Source organism: Erinaceus europaeus, chromosome 4, assembly GCF_950295315.1.
Source record: "Erinaceus europaeus chromosome 4, mEriEur2.1, whole genome shotgun sequence".
NCBI lineage: Eukaryota > Metazoa > Chordata > Mammalia > Eulipotyphla > Erinaceidae > Erinaceus > Erinaceus europaeus.
Window position 1 is genome coordinate 50,407,785 of NC_080165.1, and position 18,281 is coordinate 50,426,065.

Consider the following 18,281-nt stretch of genomic DNA (forward strand, 5'->3'; position numbering starts at 1 on the left):
GCCAGCATCAAGCCCAGAGAAAACCCTGGTGGCAAGCAAATAATAAACACATAAAATAAAATAAAAACAAATGAACAAAAATTTTGTTAAAATTCTGTCAATAGAATGGTGATTACCAGAGTGGACCACTTTGGGGTGGGAATGAATAAAATGGGTCAAAAGAATCAATTTTATGGTAGTGCATGGAAACTAGTGCATACAGAAACTGAAGTCTGAATTGCACATCTGAAACATATACAGTATTATAAGGGCAATGCTACCCGAATAAACAATAAATAAACAAAGCTCCTCAGGACTTTAAACATATAATTCTATAGGGAAAACAATTTTTAAAAGACAAAGCCATTGAGTAGCTATGTTCTTTACTCCTAAAATATTTTATTAAATGAGAATTCCTAAGCTAGTTCAGAAATATGTGATCATGTTCCTTCTTTGACCCATGCTTTTGTTTTACTAGATTTGAATTTATTGACCTGTTTGGGATTTTAACCCCAAATATGCAGAATTTGAAAGGCTCTATAAAAGTCATAAAACCTAATTCTGAGTGGACCTTGCTCAAATAATTACACATCTCAAATCATTACAGTTTATATTTTCTATGAACAAGTAGTGTATTGTTGCGCAAAATTAATAAGGTGGGAAAGATTGAAAAGAAAACTACTACAGATAAACTGCTTCCCTCCATATTATTAATATCATGCAGAACAGTGTAGCTGCCATGTGAACAGACCCTCACTGGTCTTCATGACAACACAGTAGTAGAGGGGCTGACAATAAGCACAAATCAGTGGCCAGCTGACATGGACCAAATATCTCTGCTCAAAACTATCTTGCTGCCAGGCCACTAGGGTCATGTGTGCTCTAGTGCAAAATGAGGACTCACCAGCCAGACAATACAGAATGACTGCTCCAAATCTATAAAAATTTATCTTTGAAACAACAACTCAAAAAAAAAAAATAAAATAAAACGACTAAAGGCTCTTTGCCACTGGGTTTTCACTCAGGTTGGGGTCATAACATTTTATTTGCTTTATCTATCTCAGATATAGCAAATGGAATGATGCTGCATAAAGGAAAGAAGAATGTCAGTAAAGTGGCTTATTTGAAAGCTAAGAGGTGTGAAAAATAAACCGAATCAGGCATCAGAGGTCTGGGTTCTCCTCCACCCCAAACCCCATATAGTAGGAGGAACTGGGAGGACCCATTCTGAGGTGGTGGCATATCCCTGTCCTCAGATAGTTCTTTCCTAACTATTGGGCCCGATGATTTAGAGTAAGCCATACAAATAGGTTAACTTATTATAAATGATGATACGATGATGATGGTGACGAATACTAGTAATGTATGTAAACAATTTCTTGAGACTTTTGGAATGATAGTCACTATTCCACTTTATACATTAGGAACTGAATTCTACCCCACCTTCATTTCTATGGTCAAGCCCCAAGCCCCCTTTTTGAATGCAATTGTAGAAAAGATCTTTAAGGATAAAATGAATGTTGACTGAAGTCACAAACATGCATCCTGATCCTATAAGGCTGATGTCTTTATAGAAAAGACAAAACAGTGTATTACACACAGAGAAAAGGTCTGGTAAGAGAGGACTGACAACCAAAATACAAAAAGAACTCACCAAACTCAACAATGGAAAGACAAACAGCTCTGTTGAAAAATAGGTGAAAGAATCTTCTCCAAAGAGATCCAAAGGGCCAACAGATATAAAAAATGCTCAGAGTCACTGATGATCAGGGAAATGCAAATAAAAACAACAGTGTGATTTCACTTGACACCTGGGAGAATGTCAAACACTAGATAACGCAAAAGAAACACCAATAGTTGGAGAGACTGTGGTGATAAAGTGACTCTCCTACATTGCTGGTAGAAATATAAGTGGGTCCAACTCCTATGGAAAGGAGTCTGGAGATCCATCAGATCTCTCTTATGACACAGCAATCCCTATCTTAGGGATTTACCCCTAGAAAACAAAAACATCTAGCTGAAAAGACCTATGCACACCAGTGTTCATAGCAACACAGTTTTTAATACCCCAAACTTGAAAGCAACCCAGATGCCCAACAACAGATGAATCACTAAGGAAGTTATGGTATATATACACATGTACTATGCAGCTGTTTAAAATGATGAGGTCATGTCCTTTGCAATATTACGGTTAGAACTTGAAGTTGAGAGAGACATGCCAGAAAAAGAAAGGCCAATACCAAATGATCTCACTTATAGGTGAAACTTAAGAACAAATAACAGTAAAGGAAAACATGGGGGGAAACTTGAACTGCGTGTAGCATATTTCAGCAAAATAAAGGACTCTGGGGAATCAGGGGAAAGGGACAAGATGAAGGGACACTAGGATCCCATTGTTCTTTCCAGACACCCATCAAGGGGAGATGAGAGGTTGTGTCTATGTGTTAAAGACTGTACTGTAAACCATCGACCCCTCCCCACAAAATATTTAAAAATAATTTAAAAATGAAGATGATCATCTCCAAGCCAAAGAGACTTCACCAGAAATGAAACCTGCTGGCACCTTGAATTTGGACTGCCAGTATCCAGAAATATGAGAAAATAATTTTCTATTGTTTAAACTATCCAATCTATGGCATGTCAGCCTAGTAAACTAACACAAATGTACTATCTCTTATAATAATAACAGATACACACTGTTAGATGAAAAGAATACAGAAGAGATTTAAGTGGGAAAATGACAATATTGTGGAGTCATCCCCCCAAAGTTGAATCAGTCACAGGAGTTGGTATTTTCTGTGTGGCTCGATCTGTCTGTATGAGGAAGGATGAAATGTTCCACCATGGGGATGCATTGGCTACCAGACCAGAGGCTTTCATAATTAGAGCAGACAGTTTCAAACAATACAGTTTCACACCCTACCTTCTGCAGATATATTACTAGGACTGACCAGAGAGTGGCTACTTCCTTAATATTGCAGGGTGGCATCTTAAGCTAAGGCAAAAAACTTGAAAAGGGCTATTGAAAACATAATCCCATATTAGGATGGAATGAGCTGAAATATACCAGAGTGTAAAGACCAACTTACTGGAAACAGAAGAATCAGAGAGAAGCTCCTAATATGACTTTTTGTATTAAGCATAAACCAGGCATGTAGAAGCTATACAAAAACCATGGTAAACTGACTTGCATTGACAAAATTATTGGATCATTTTGACTATCAGGGGCTGGATTTTTATTATTCTTTTTTATAATGACATGGAGCCACAGGGAGAGAGAGTAAGAACACCGATGTTTTCTTCAGTGTAATGGGAGCTGGGCTTGAACTGAGTTGCACAAATGGCAGAGCAGTGCGCTATCCAAGTGAACTATCTGTCTAGTCCCAGGATGAATATTTAAATTAGAAAAGGAGATTTAATAGTCTAAGCCATCAGTCTATACCAGATCCAAACAATATAAAGAAAAATAAAATAAAATACTTAAATAAAAATACTATCACTGACTGTTTCAAAATAGGAAACAAAAGTCTTATTTCATTTAAAACCTTAATAGAAAGAACATGGTAGTTGGAAAGGGAGGGGGGAGTAATGGGGGCAAGAAGAGAAATAAGGAAAAAAAGGAGAGAAAGGGAGAGGGGGACAGAGAGAGAAAGAGGAGAGGGAGAGAGAGAGCGAGAGAGAGAGAGAGAGCACTGAATAAAATAATACAACCCTTACAGAGGGCTGAGGAATATGTAATATATTGTGTATACCACAACATACATTCATATTTAAAGATAGTAATCCAATAATCAAAACATATCATTGGATCATTATGACTATCAAGGGCTGGATCTTTATTATCATATTTTAGAACGACATGGAGCCACAGACAGAGTGAGAGAGAGAAAGAGAGAGGAATGAACACAGGATAACCGAATCACTGTAAATATTAACATTAGAAATATTTTATGAGTACAGTTAGATTTTATAACTTTCTCCACTTTATATTGTTTTGTGAGGAGATAAACTGCAAATAAGATTCTTAAAGGAATTCTAGATGCTTGTGGAGATTTAACATTTGTTTTGGGAATCACTGGTGCCTGAAAGAGCCTAACCACTTAAATTCACCCCATAAGTGTGCTCACACACCAACAAGCTCACAGCCATTACCGGTGTCATTTTTAGACCCACACCATTTTTCTTAGCTTTCTATGTTTGATTCCAGTGCTGACAAAAAGAGAGCTTTAGTTCCCCTTGTCTCATATAAGGCTAAGAGATTTTGCACTATTTGTTACAGTCCATTTCCTCTCCAAATTGCTCAGAGTTTTAAAGGTTCACATTTTAATACAAAGAGCAGAGTCCAACTCCAAGAAATATATACACAGATTCCATGCATAGTTATCTGATCTGTAGGGAGGGAAGTGTCCTCCATACCTTTATCATAGATTTCCTTCAAGACTCCTCGCTTTATCAGTTCCTCTCTGCTTTGCCTCATTGATATTTTCCTTTCCAAAGCTACAAGAAAAAAAAAAAAAAGACAGAGAAACAGGTGTAAGTAGGTAACAATGCTTTCTTTTAAAGGTATCATATTTTAATATCGAAATGTCTCAGAAAGTTTCTATAAATTATTCTTTACCAATGTCAGTGAGTGAAGCCAATTAGTATTTTTGATACTTAACACTTTCTTCAGGTTAACTCATTTACTCTTCAAAACAAACTTCAAATTAGCTGTGAAGGATACACTCATATTTCACTTTATTTACGGCTATGGAAAATGCAACACAGAGAGGCTTGATATTTTTTCAGAGTTGCCAGGCTAATGAGATGAGGAATTGTACTTCTAAGCTACACATGCTATTCCTATTTTGGCTTAACCTCTATATTTCATTGTATATTGTATTTTCCTCAGCACATTATTTCCTGACAAGTGTGTGTGTATGTGGGGGGGGGGGTTTCCCTCTTAATTACCTAATTCACACAGACCACATCATGTTTTTCTGAGGATTTTGTTACTTCCTCCCAAACCCCCAAAATAAAAACTCTGAAAACACCTCTGGAAAAGTTCTCTGGATTGGCACCCCAAGTTCCCAAGAAGAGAAGTGTATAAGCAGGAGACCACCAGGGTCCAACAGTCAAACTAGCAATGAATGGTTCATTACCTCCTCAGTCTAGCTGCTCAACTGAACCAAGTGCTTAGCAGGTGGGAACTGGAGGAGGCCAGAAGGATTGTGTCCTCTCAGGTAAGTGGGAATGATATAGGGCAATTCAAGTGAAAATTAAGTCCAGGAGTTGGATTTGTGTCATTGAAGATATCTTTAAAATTTAGGTGGGAAAGAGTTCTGCCTATATTTTCCTCTAAGTATTTGATAGTTTCTGGTCTAACATCTAGATCCTTGATCCATTTGGAGTTTACTTTAGTGTGTGGTGAAATGTACTGGTTTAGTTTCATTCTTCTGCATGTTTCAACTTAATTTTCCCAACACCATTTGTTGAAGAGACTCTCCTTTCTCTATTTAATAGTTTGGGTTCACTTGTCATAATTTAGATGCTCAGAGGTGTGGGGGGTTGTTTCTGAGCTCTCAATTCTATTCCACTGGTCAGTGTGTCTATTTCTGTTCCAGTACCAGGCAGTTTTGATTACAATTCACCAATAATAAAGTCTGAGATCTGGGAGTATGATGACTCCAGTTCTGTTCTTTTTTTCTCAAGATTGTTTTGGTGATTCAAGATATCACTGGTTCTAGATAAAATTTTGTAGCTATTGTGCTGAATATGGGCCCCAGATCAAACCAATGGGGTTTACAGTTAATAATATTTATATACTTTCCCCTATTTGGGAGCTACTCTCATCCCTGACACAGCTTTCTAGTCCTTTTTCCAGCTATGACACCATCTCCCCAGACAATAACCTAGGTCCACCTGCATATTAGATGTCAGGCTCAGGCAAAAACTAGTATAGTTATTGGCTCCTTGGAATATACCTAAAACAGACCTACTAGCTTTTCCCAAATATTCATCTGCAATATTCCAACCTTTAGATTCATGACTAATCAACAATTTATATGGCTTATATGTTAACTCTTTTTCAGCCACCAGGTTCCAGATGCTACCATGATGCTAACCTGACTACCCTGGGGCAGATGACACCACCAATGTGTCCTGGAGCCTTTCCTCCACAGACCTTTGTCCCACTAGGGAAAGAGAGAGACAGGTTGGGAGTATGGATAGACCTGCCAATGCTCATTTTCAGTGGGGAAGCAATTACAGAAGCCAGACCTTCCACCTTCTGCACCCCATAATGATCCTGGGTCCATACTCTCAGAGGGATAAAAGTATCAAGGGATGGGATGGGATATAGAACTCTGGGGGTGGGCATTATGTGGAAATATACCCCTCTTATCCTATAGTTGTGTCAATATTTCCATTTTATAAATAAAAAATTTAAAATTTGTAGCTTTGTTCTAGTCTCTTAAAAAATTTTGGTGAAACCTTGATGGGGATTGCATTAAATTTGTATATGGCTCTGGGCAGAATAGTGATTTTGATTAAGTTAATTCTTCCAATTTATGAGCATGGAATATCTTTCTACTTCCTTGTATCTTTTTCTTTTTTAAATTTTATTTATTTTTACTATTGTATAGAGACAGACAGAATTTAAAAGGGGAGGGGAAGATAGAGAGGAAAAGTGACAAAGACACACCTGCAGCTCTATTTTACTACTCGGGAAACTTTCCCCCTGCAGGTGGGGACAAGGGGCTTGAACCTAGTTACTTTCACACAGTAGTGTGTGCTTAACCAGGTGTGCCACTGCCTGGCTCCTTCTTTGTATATTTCTATTTCCTTGAGTAGTGACTTAATAATTTTCAGTATATAAGTCTTTCACTGTATGTCTTAGGTTTATTCCTAGATATTTCATTTGGATGGTGTGGAGGGCCTAGGCTGGAAGTTATAGAGTGTTTATAAAAAGTTGACAAGTAACGCAACGATTGCCACCTCAACATGCTTCACCTCAGACTGTGTCCAGAGACTTCACGTGTGGAATGACAACCCTTCAGCTTCATTACTCGGGTGAGACCTTTCCTTTTATAGTACACTCTAATTTCATCTCAGGTAGTTCACTTTCTAACAAAGTCCCATAACCTAGATATACACCAGTTTCTGTGAGAGAGAGCTTATGTGCACACGTATCCATAAACTACTGCAAAATATATACCTGAAAGCAGTAGTACACTAGAGTTTGCAGTGAGTACCTCCCGAACACTTCCTCTCCACTATTCCAAGCTTGGGATCCATGATTACTCAACAAATTGTTTGGCTTCATATGTTAACTCTCTTTTCAATCACCAGGTTCCAGATGCCACCAGGATGCTGGCCAGGCTTCCCTGGATTGAAGACCCCACCAATGTGTCCTGGAGCTCAGCTTCCCCAGAGACACACCTTACTAGGGAAAGAGAGAGACAGACTGGGAGTATGGACCAACCAGTCAACGCCCATGTTCAGCGAGGAAGCAATTACAGAAGCCAGATCTACCTTCTGCAACCCTCAACGACCCTGGGTCCATGCTCCCAGAGGGCTAGAGAATGGAAAACCTATCATGGGAGGGGGTGGGTTATGGAGATTGGGTGGTGGGAATTGTGTGGAGTTGTACCCCTCCTACCTTATGTTTTTGTTCATTAATCCTTTCCTAAATAAAAAATTTAAAAAAAAAGTTGACAAGTTTTATACATCTATAGACAGCTATATTTACTGTAAACCATTAACCCTCAATAAAATATATTAAACGAAAGAAAGAGAAACAAAGAGAGAAAAAAAATTTGAGTCTAGGAGTGGAGGAGGAGGTATCTGAAGCCCCTGACTCAGGTAGAATATGGGGAGGACCCAACAAAGCCTGGGGAAGACAGCAAGTGGTTCCACCTGCTGACAATGAAGCTTCTGAGTAAATAGGAATGGAGGATGTGAGAGGCTATTTTGTTTTTTTTTTCAACTAAAAACTAAAAGCTTTTTGTTAACTAAAAGCTCGAGACTACCTTTATGGACATAGTTATTCAGGGTGAAAAATGGAAATTATAAAATAAAGTAATTTTAACGTAGAGAAATTTAAATACATGATTAGAGCACATGAACCCACATAGCTCAGTAGAATTTACTTCAAAGAATATGAGTAAGAACTAGAGATCAAACAAAGAAATGGGGACTGTGATTCCAACTCTGTTACCCACTGGCTTGTGGACATAGTCAAATCACTTTGCCATTCTAGAAAAACTGCTGTCTTGGCCCAGCTACTCCATTTAATTTAGCTCAGTCCACGGTGGATTCCAAAGGGGTAAAGCCCCAGAGACAACAAAATAGAATAATGATTTGCTGTATCATACACAGCATCACCGTAATTTATGTCCTTTGACATTATTTTTATATAGCTGTGTCTTATAGAGTGACGCCACTGGTTGCTTCTGTTCTTCCTAGTCTAAGCTTTTAGAAGAGTCAACATTTCAGAGAACAAGTCATTATTAGAGATGTATTAGCAATTTGAGACCGCTGTTAAAATTCAGTCTAATTATACGTTTGAAGTCTTAAGTGCTTAGACTGAAGGAACATATACTCAGCCTATAGTCTGTGCATTAAAAGGTTTGAGACATTCAATCAGTTTTTCCCCTCTCATATTAATTAAATAGTGATATATGAGACTACAAGTTAATAGGCATGTACATCAACACCACTCCCACCACCAAAGAACTGTTTGGTATCCCCACCCCCCAGTAAAACTGAACATCTACTCTCACCCTCTGTCCACCCAGAGATTTTTACTTTGGTGCCCTACTCCAAACTCAGTCACATCTTGCTTTGAGTTTCCCTTTCTGTTCTTCTTTCTCAGCTTCTGTTTATGATCCTCTGAAGGGAGGCTGAATAACATACTCTATGTTCCACCTGAGGAACATGGGTTCTGAAATTGGGGCAGCTTGGAATATTCCTACTCATGACCACAGAATGTGAGCTCAGATCTACAGGAATGCAGAGGTCACATAAGCTGGATATGGGCCCCAGATCAGATCAAATTGATGGGGTTTACAGTCAACAATATTTATACACCTTTCCCATATTTGGGATATACTCTCTTCCCTGACCCAGCTTTCTAGCTTTTTTTTTCCAGCCATGATATCATCTCCCCAGATAATAAATTGGGTCCACCTGCATATCAGATGTCAGGCTCAGAAAAAAACAACAGTATAGTCATAGACCCTTTGGAATATAACTAAAATAGGCCTAGTAACTATCTACTAAATGGAGACCCCCAAATCTTCATCTGCAATATTCTAGACTTTAGGTTTATGATTAGTTAACAATTTGTTTGGCTTTATATATTAATTTTTCTTTTAGCCACCAGGTTCCAGATGCTACCATGATGCCAGCTGGATTTCCCTGGGCAGACAACCACACCAATGTGTCCTGGAGGCCTGTTTCCCCACAGCCCCACCCCACTAGGGAAAGAGAGAGACATGCTGGGAGTATGGATCAACATGTCAACACCCATGTTCAGTGGGGAAGCAATTACAGAAGCCAGGCCTTCCACCTTCTGTACCCCATAATGACCCTGGGTCCAAACTCCCAGAGGGTTAAAGAATAGGAAAGCTATCAGGGGAGGGGATAGGATAGGGAGCTCTGATGGTGGGAATTGTGTGGAGTTGTACCCCTCTTATCCTATGGCTTTCATCAGTGTTTCCTTTTAATAAATAAAAACTAAAAAAAAAAATAGAACAGTGAAAATCTGTCTTTTATAGACATACAAAAACCATGTGAGTAGGTATTTTTTATCTTTTAAAAAATATCTTTTTGCCATCAGGTTGTTGCTTTAGTTTTGGGCTTACAAGATAAACCCTGGTCTTTTGTTGTGTGTATTTGTTAGAGAGGAAAGGAGGAAGATAGATGGAAATAGTGAGACATCTCAGCACTTCTCCACTGCTCATAAAGTTTCCCCTCCTGAAGATGGGGACAGGATGCTTCAACCCAGGTCCTCACCATTACCAGGTCCTGGTAATATGTGTGCTCTACTCATGTTCCACTCCCTAGTCCCATTCTTACATTTAAAAAATGCAGTTAGTAAGGGTTTATTTTTTAATTTAAATTTTTTTATTTAAAAATGGAAACAGTGACAAGACCACAGTATAAGAGGGGTACAACTCCACACAATTCCCACCACCAGAACTCCATATCCCACCCCCTCCCCTGATAGCTTCCCTATTCTTTAACCCTCTGGGAGCATGGACCCAGGGTCATTACGGGATGAAGACGGTGGAAGGTCTGGCTTCTGTAATTACTTCCCCACTGAATATGGGTATTAAAAGTTCCATCCATACTCCCAGCCTGTCTCTCTCTTTCCCTAGTGGGACAGAGGTCTGGGGAGGAAAGGCTCCAGGATACATTGGTGGGGTCTGCCCAGGGTAGTCAGGTTGGCATCATGCATGGTAGCATCCGGAACCTGGTGGCTGAAAAAGAGTTAAGATATAAAGCAGAACAAATTGTCGACTAATCAAGAAACTAAAGGCAAGAATATTGCAGATGAAGATTTGGGGTTTCTGTTTTGGAAAAAGCTCATAGGTCCATTTTTAGCTATATTCCAAAGGGCCCGTGAATTTACTAGTTTTTGCCTGAGCCTGACATCTGATATGCAGGTGGATCCAAGTTATTGTCTTGGGAGATAATGTCATGGCTGGAAAAGGGCCTGGAAACCCTGATCTGGGAAGAGAGTAGCACCCTAATATAGGAAAAGCATATAAATATAGTAAAGGCTTATTTTTAAACAAATTATTAGAAAATGCAAGGGTTATACTATAGCTCCTAAGGTATTAAATCAGAGCTGAATGTATATTGTGACATTTTAGTGTGAATTTTCTAAAATATTTATTTTTCTTTATTTCACATAATCTAGTTTATTGTGAGAGAAAGACAGAGAGAAACCAGAGCACTACTCCAATACCTCTCAGAGAAAAATTGAGAGAGAGGTGGGACATAGAAAGGGAGAGAGAAAAAGAGAGACATGCAGTACTGTCTCATCACTTGTGAAGCTTCCCCCCTACAGGTGGGGGCTTGAGGTTTTTAACTAGAGCCTTGTGCATGGTAATATATGCACTCTACAATGTGTGCCACTGATTGTACTGAATTGCTACATTAAAAAATGTTATCAAAAATTATTTTTTAAAAAAGGGAATCTGGTGGCAGTGCAGTGGGTTAAGTGCACATGGTGCAAAGTGTAAGGATCCCGGTTCGAGCTCCCGGCAACCCACCTGCAGGGAGATGGCTTCACAGGTGGTAAAGCAAGTCTGCAGGTGTCTGTCTTTCTCTCCCCCTGTCTTCCCCATCTCTCTCCATTTCTCTCTGTCCTATCCAACAATGACGACATCAATAACAACAATAATAATAACTACAACAATAAAACAAGGGCAACAAAAGGGAAAATAAATATTAAAAAATTATTTAAAAATGTTATCACAGTTATTTGTTTTACCAGAGCACTGCTCAGCTCTGGCATATGGTGGCTGGTATCAGGGAGTGAATGTGGGCCCTCCAAGCACTAGGCATAAGTGTCTGCTGCATAAAGTGCAGTGTTATTTTCCCTGCCTTATTATCATTCTTAGTGACTGGAAAATAGCTCATGAAATTTCTTTTAGCTTGTTTTATTCTTAGTGATTTGATACTGATTTACAGATTTATGAGATAAGAGGGGTATAATTCCACATTGATCCCACCCCCAGAGTTCTGTGTCCCCATTCCCTCCAATGGAAACTGCAGTAGTTTTCACAAGGTCACAGATATGGGCTATTATTTCTTTCCTTTTTTTTTTTTTTGCTTCCAGGGTTATCCCTGGGACTAGGTGCCTGCACTACTGACAGCCATTTTTTCCATTTTATTGAATAGGATAGAGAGAAATTGAGAGTGGAAGGGAAGATAAGAAGTGAGAAAGAGAGACACCTACAAATCTGCTTGACTGCTTGTAAAGCAATACTCTGCATGTGAGGAGCTGGGGGCTTGAACTAGGATCCTTGGGTGGGTGTCTGCACTTTGTACTAAGTGTACTTAACCTGGTGTACCACTGCCCAGCCTTCCTATCATTTCTTTTTTTTTTTATTTTGTATGAGCCATCTTTTAAAAAATTTTATTTATTTTTATTTATTATTGGATGGAGATAAATTGAAAGTGAAAGGGGAGATAGAGGAAAAGAGACAGACACCTGTAGCCCTGCTTCACCACTCGTGAAACTTTCCCCCTGCAGGTGGGGACCAGGGGCTCTGAACCCGGGTACTTGAGTACTATAATGTATGTGCTTAAACCAGGTGTGCATTGCCTCACCTCCTGCCTCCTGACTATTATTTCTATTATTATTTATATTACTCTATTATTATGAGGATTTCAAGTGTGCATTACTGAAAATCAGGTTTTAATCCATTTATTGACTTAGTCATACCTGAATAATAATAGAACCTACTCTTTCAAGCACACCTATCTGAAACTGGTTTGTAAACAAGGAGAAAGCTAGTAGATTTTCCATAGCTTTATGCTCCATTCTATTGTTCTGAAATACATTTGCATTTGAGCAAGTGTTTTCAGAATGGGCAACCTGGTGAAGAACTGATGCTTAAAATACTTTTCACCCAAAGCCTGGGAACTCACTCTACTGATGGAAAGATTAATGGCAGTTCAACACTAAGCACTTTAGTAAACTCTTCTGAACCACCACTGTGGTCTAACCACATTTATTAAAAGCTAGTTCCCATCCTCTCTAATTGTTTCTCTAGTCTCTTATCCATGTGGGTTTGTGCTAAGCTCATAAATCCGATGGCTATTTGATATTAATTTCTTTAAAATATGGATCTTAGGTGGACTCCTATAAAGTGAATTCACTAAGAAAACTGCCTGGGTTAGATGAATTTGTTTAAAGTAATAAGGCTCTTTTCATATTTTATATTTTGTCTGTACAAACACACGTATGCTTTTACATATTTTATTCATATAAATATTTTCATCATAAACAATTCAAGAAATGTGGAGAACAAAGTCCTTTTACACTGTTTCTCCCTTCACAGACAGATCCCACTTATCAAATTTCACTATTATGAGATATTCATCCATTCACTCTCTCCACCACCTTCTCCTTCCCTTCCTCTCTACCTCTTTCCCACATACTCACATGCACACATACACACACATATATGCAGTACTTATAAGGTTAAAAACCTCATACTGTTCTGTTTCTTATTCTTCTTCTCACTGATATATTTAAGAGATAAGCCCATCAGTGCACACAGCATTTATCTTATTTATTTATTTACTTATTTATTTAATTTTTTATGACTACAAGTTAATAGGAGTGTACATAAACACCATTCCCACCACCAAAAGATTGTGTCCTAATCCCATCCTCCCCCCACCCCCACCCAGTGAAGCCAAACATTCACCCTCACCCTCAACCCAGAGATTTTTACTTTGGTGCCCTACTCCAAACTCAGTCAAATCCTGCTTTGAGTTTCCCTTTCTGTTCTTCTTTCTCAAAATATTTGAGATATCTATTCTTTTTAAATAATGCATACCACTGAAATATGTGCCATAATTTATTAAATTATGAGCAACCGAAGGAAATTTAACTTGTCTCATATATTTGGTATGCAAACAGTACTCCTATATTGATAGCAACACATCTATTCAGCACCCAAAGAACAGGCATACACATTTTTCTAGAATTTGTGTCTAAAAGTGCAATATCTGGGCACGGAATTTTTTATATGTTCCTGACACTAATGGAAGAAAGAGACCCTCAAGTTTCATAAAATGAGGAGCTGAAGGTGGGGAAGTAATATTGATGCTGAACAAGTCATTTGGTCTAACTCAGAACACCAGTACAGGGACTTGTTTAGCTTTTTCTCTTGGGTAATCTATCTGTTGAATTTTCTGTGCAGCTACCTTTAAAATACATTCTATAGGGGATAGGACTTTGAAGGGGGAAAACAACAGAAAGATGATAAAAATTCCAGTAGCAATTTGTTTTCTAGGGGAAAGCCAATGTTCTGTGACTAGGACACCATAGCTCTGCACTGGAAGACATGAAAATAAATATTTTTAAGAATTTATTTTTATTTTTTTTAATATTTTTTATTTTTTCCCTTTTGTTGCCCTTGTTTTAGTGTTGTAGTTATTGTTGCTACTAATGTTGTCATTGTTGGATAGAAACAAAAATAAACTCCAAATGGATCAAAGACCTAGATGTCAGACCAGAAACAATCAAATACTTAGAGGAAAACATTGGTAAAACACTTTCCCACATACACCTCAAGGACATCTTTGATGAATCAAACCCAATTGAAAGGAAGACCAAAGCAGAAACAAACCAATGGGACTACATCAAATTGAAAAGCTTCTGCACATCCAAAGAAACTATTAAACAAACAGAGAGACCCCTCACAGAATGGGAGAAGATCTTCACATGCCAGACATCAGACAAGAAACTAATCACCAAAATATATAAAGAGCTCAGCAAACTTAGCTGCAAAAAAGCAAATGACCCCATCCAAAAATGGGCAGAGGAAATGAACAAAACATTCACCACAGAGGAGATCCAAAAGGCTAACAAACATATGAAAAACTGCTCTAGGTCACTGATTGTGAGAGAAATGCAAATTAAGACAACACTAAGATACCACCTCACTCCTGTAAGAATGGTATACATCAAAAAGGACAGCAGCAACAAATGCTGGAGAGGATGTGGGGACAGAGGAACCCTTTTACATTGCTGGTGGGAATGTAAATTGGTACAGCCTCTGTGGAGAGCAGTCTGGAAAACTCTTAGAAGGCTAGACATGGACCTTCCATATGACCCAATAATTCCTCTCCTGGGGTTATACCCCAAGGACTCCATAACACCCAACCAAAAAGAGGTGTGTACTCCTATGTTCATAGCAGCACAATTCATAATAGCTAAAACCTGGAAGCAACCCAGGTACCCAACAACAGATGAGTGGCTGAGAAAGCTGTGGTATATATACACAATGGAATACTATGCAGCTATCAAGAACAATGAACCCACCTTCTCTGACCCATCTTGGACAGAGCTAGAAGGAATTATGTTAAGTGAACTAAGTCAGAAAGATAAAGATGAGTATGGGATGATCCCACTCATCAACAGAAGCTGATTAAGAAGATCTGAAAGGGAAACTAAAAGCAGAACCTGATCAAATTGTAAGTAGGGCACCAAAGTAAAAACCCAGTGGTGAGGGGTAGACATGTAGCTTCCTGGGCCAGTGGGGGGTGGGAGTGGGCGGGAGGGATGGGTCACAGTCCTTTGGTGGTGGGAATGGTGTTTATGTACACTCCTAGCAAAATGTAGACATATAAATCAGTAGTTAATTAATATGAGAGGAGGAAATCAATTGTATGTCTCAAAGTTTCTCAAAACACAAACTGAATCTTTTTAATATATAGGCTATGTATTTGATATGCGGACTCTCTCAAAAGCCTAGACCAAGTAGATTAGAAGCTTCCAATACCACAGCTATATACAAGATACTGGGTACTGTCCAGCAAACCATAACAAAGGGACTTTTCAAAGTTAACCCAATTAACAAATAATGGGATGATAATATTAATTATTGATTGTCTTTTTGAACCCTAAGACAGCAGGAACCTCACATCTTCACTATAGAGCCCCTACTTCCCCCAGTCCTGGAACCCTTGGATAGGGCCCACTTTCCCGTATGCATCTCCCAATCCAAACCAAATAACATTGCATCCGCCGATCACAACCTAACCAAAGCTACGATTGCTACCTCAACATGCTTCACCTCAGAATGTATCCAGAGACTTCACGTGTGGAATGACAACCCTTCAGCTTCATTACTCGGGTGAGACCTTTCCTTTAATAGTACACTCTAATTTCATCTCAGGTAGTTCACTTTCTAACAAAGTCCCATAAGCTAGATATACACCAGTTTCTGTGAGAGAGAGCTTATGTGCACACGTATCCATAAACTACTGCAAAATATATACCTGAAAGCAGGATTACACTAGAGTTTGCAGTGAGTACCTCCCTAACACTTCCTCTCCACTATTCCAAGCTTGGGATCCATGATTGTTCAACAAATTGTTTGGCTTCATATGTTAACTCTCTTTTCAATCACCAGGTTCCAGATGCCACCAGGATGCTGGCTAGGCTTCCCTGGATTGAAGACCCCGCCAATGTGTCCTGGAGCTCAGCTTCCCCAGAGACACACCCTACTAGGGAAAGAGAGAGGCAGACTGGGGGTATGGACCGACCAGTCAACGCCCATGTTCAGCGGGGAAGCAATTACAGAAGCCAGACCTTCTACCTTCTGTAACCCTCAACAACCCTGGGTCCATGCTCCCAGAGGGATAGAGAATGGGAAAGCTACCACGAGAGGGGGTGGGTTATGGGGATTGGGTGTTGGGAATTGTGTGGAGTTGTACCCCTCCTACCTTATGCTTTTGTTCACTAATCCTTTCTTAAATAAAAAATAAAAAATAAATAAAAAAATATTTTTAAGAATTTATTTTTATTTTTTTTAATATTTTTTATTTTTTCCCTTTTGTTGCCCTTGTTTTAGTGTTGTAGTTATTGTTGCTACTAATGTTGTCATTGTTGGATAGAACATAGAGAAATGGAGAGAGGAGGGGAAGACAGAGAGGGGGAGAGAAAGATAGTCACCTGCAGACCTGCTTCACCACCTATGAAGTGACTCCCCTGCAGGTGGGGATCCAGGGGCTAGAACTGGGGTCCTTCTGCCTGTCCTTGCACTTAGCACCACGTGCACTTAACACACTGTGCCCAACCCCCAATAAATATTTTTTAAAAAAAGTTTTAGTAGCCTGCTGTAGAATCTTATACATCCAGTTGTTAAAATAGTTAATTTGAAAGTAAAATCTGCAGCTTATATCCCTTTAAAATTCTACAACTCTAGTGGAAGCAAAATTAGACTTGAAATTTACAAGTGACAAATAGAATGAGACTCTAGAAATAGAATATACTTCCACTTGCCATTTGACATCATAAATAATGATGGTTATCAACAGGATGCAATAACTACAACCTAGAAGACCTTAACCTAGGCTAGCAGACCACAAACAAACTATCTCCAGAGAAAACACTTTTTTTTTTTAAAGATGAAGGGATTCTTTCAAAATAAAATTCATAACAAAATAAGACAAAGATTTGGGGAAGTGAGCCATTCATTTAAAAATATCACATGGAAATATCAGTTGATCGTTCATTAGAAAATTAATGAGAAAACCAAGAGGATTGTCATTATGTCACTAAATGTGACATGGTGAAAACAAGGGTTAAAAAAAAAACTTTAAATGGCTTGTTTTGGAAAGACAGTGAAAAACATAGTTTTTTTTTTTTTTAAAAAAGCAGAGCAAGAAACATTTTCTAAAACAGAAGTACAAATGGCAAGACAATGAGCATGCAGGTAGATGATCTACAAGAGAAACGTGTCAAACATCTTACATTTAATATATCCAACACCATTAAACGAGGTAGGCTAAGTATCCTTATTCCTTTCTCCCATCCCCATTAAACATTCCTAAAAAAGGAACAGATGGGTCAAAAGATCTAGATGCAGACCTCTGGAAGTTTCATAATCTTTTAAGTTCATATTTGTGTAGGCTGGCTAAATTCTTGTGACTGGATTACATTAGAGTGGGTAGTCACTGCATAGGATGACATGTCATGGTGTTGGTGTTCTTTTTAAAATATTTAATTAATTAATTAAATTATTTATTATGTAGAGACAGCAATAGGAAAGTGGGGAAAGAGAGAGGAAAGGAAAAAGGGAGGGAGAAAGAAAGAGAAACAGACAGACAGAGACAGACACATGCAGTACTGCTTCCTTAGTCATGAAATATTTCCCCTGGAGGTGGGCACCAAGGATTTAAACCTGGATCCTTGTACACTATAATATGTGTGCTCTATCAGGTTATGTCACCACCTGGTCCTGTCATGGTATTCTTGATGCTAATTTTGGGGACATATGAGCTCTCCTCATACCAATAACTACTTAAAGAGACCAAATTGTTTCCTAACTGAAACCTTTGCCCACTCAGTTCTAAATTACACTTATCTAAGAAGCTAATCGAAAAACTATTTGTATGAACACCAAGTATTTCCCTAAATTAGACATTCAAGAGGCCTATGAATATCTCTATGACTTGCCAAATGTGTAATAACAGGGCAAAAGGGTTTGATTACTTGATTATCTACAAATAGCTTATTAAATTCTTACTTCAAAGTGAGATTTTATTGTATATTTAGCAACTAAATT

At 38.5% G+C, this 18,281-nt stretch overlaps 1 protein-coding gene across 3 annotated transcripts in view; it reads right to left on the reverse strand.

Moving 5' to 3' along the window:
- Positions 1-18,281, reverse strand: part of PHACTR1 (phosphatase and actin regulator 1) — a 348,094-nt gene that overhangs the window by 115,986 nt on the left and 213,827 nt on the right. For all 3 annotated transcript variants that reach the window (XM_060189337.1, XM_060189335.1, XM_060189336.1), the window contains exon 3: positions 4,396-4,476. In XM_060189337.1, the coding sequence (XP_060045320.1) occupies positions 4,396-4,476 (81 nt within the window). The remainder of the gene's footprint in view (positions 1-4,395; positions 4,477-18,281) is intronic.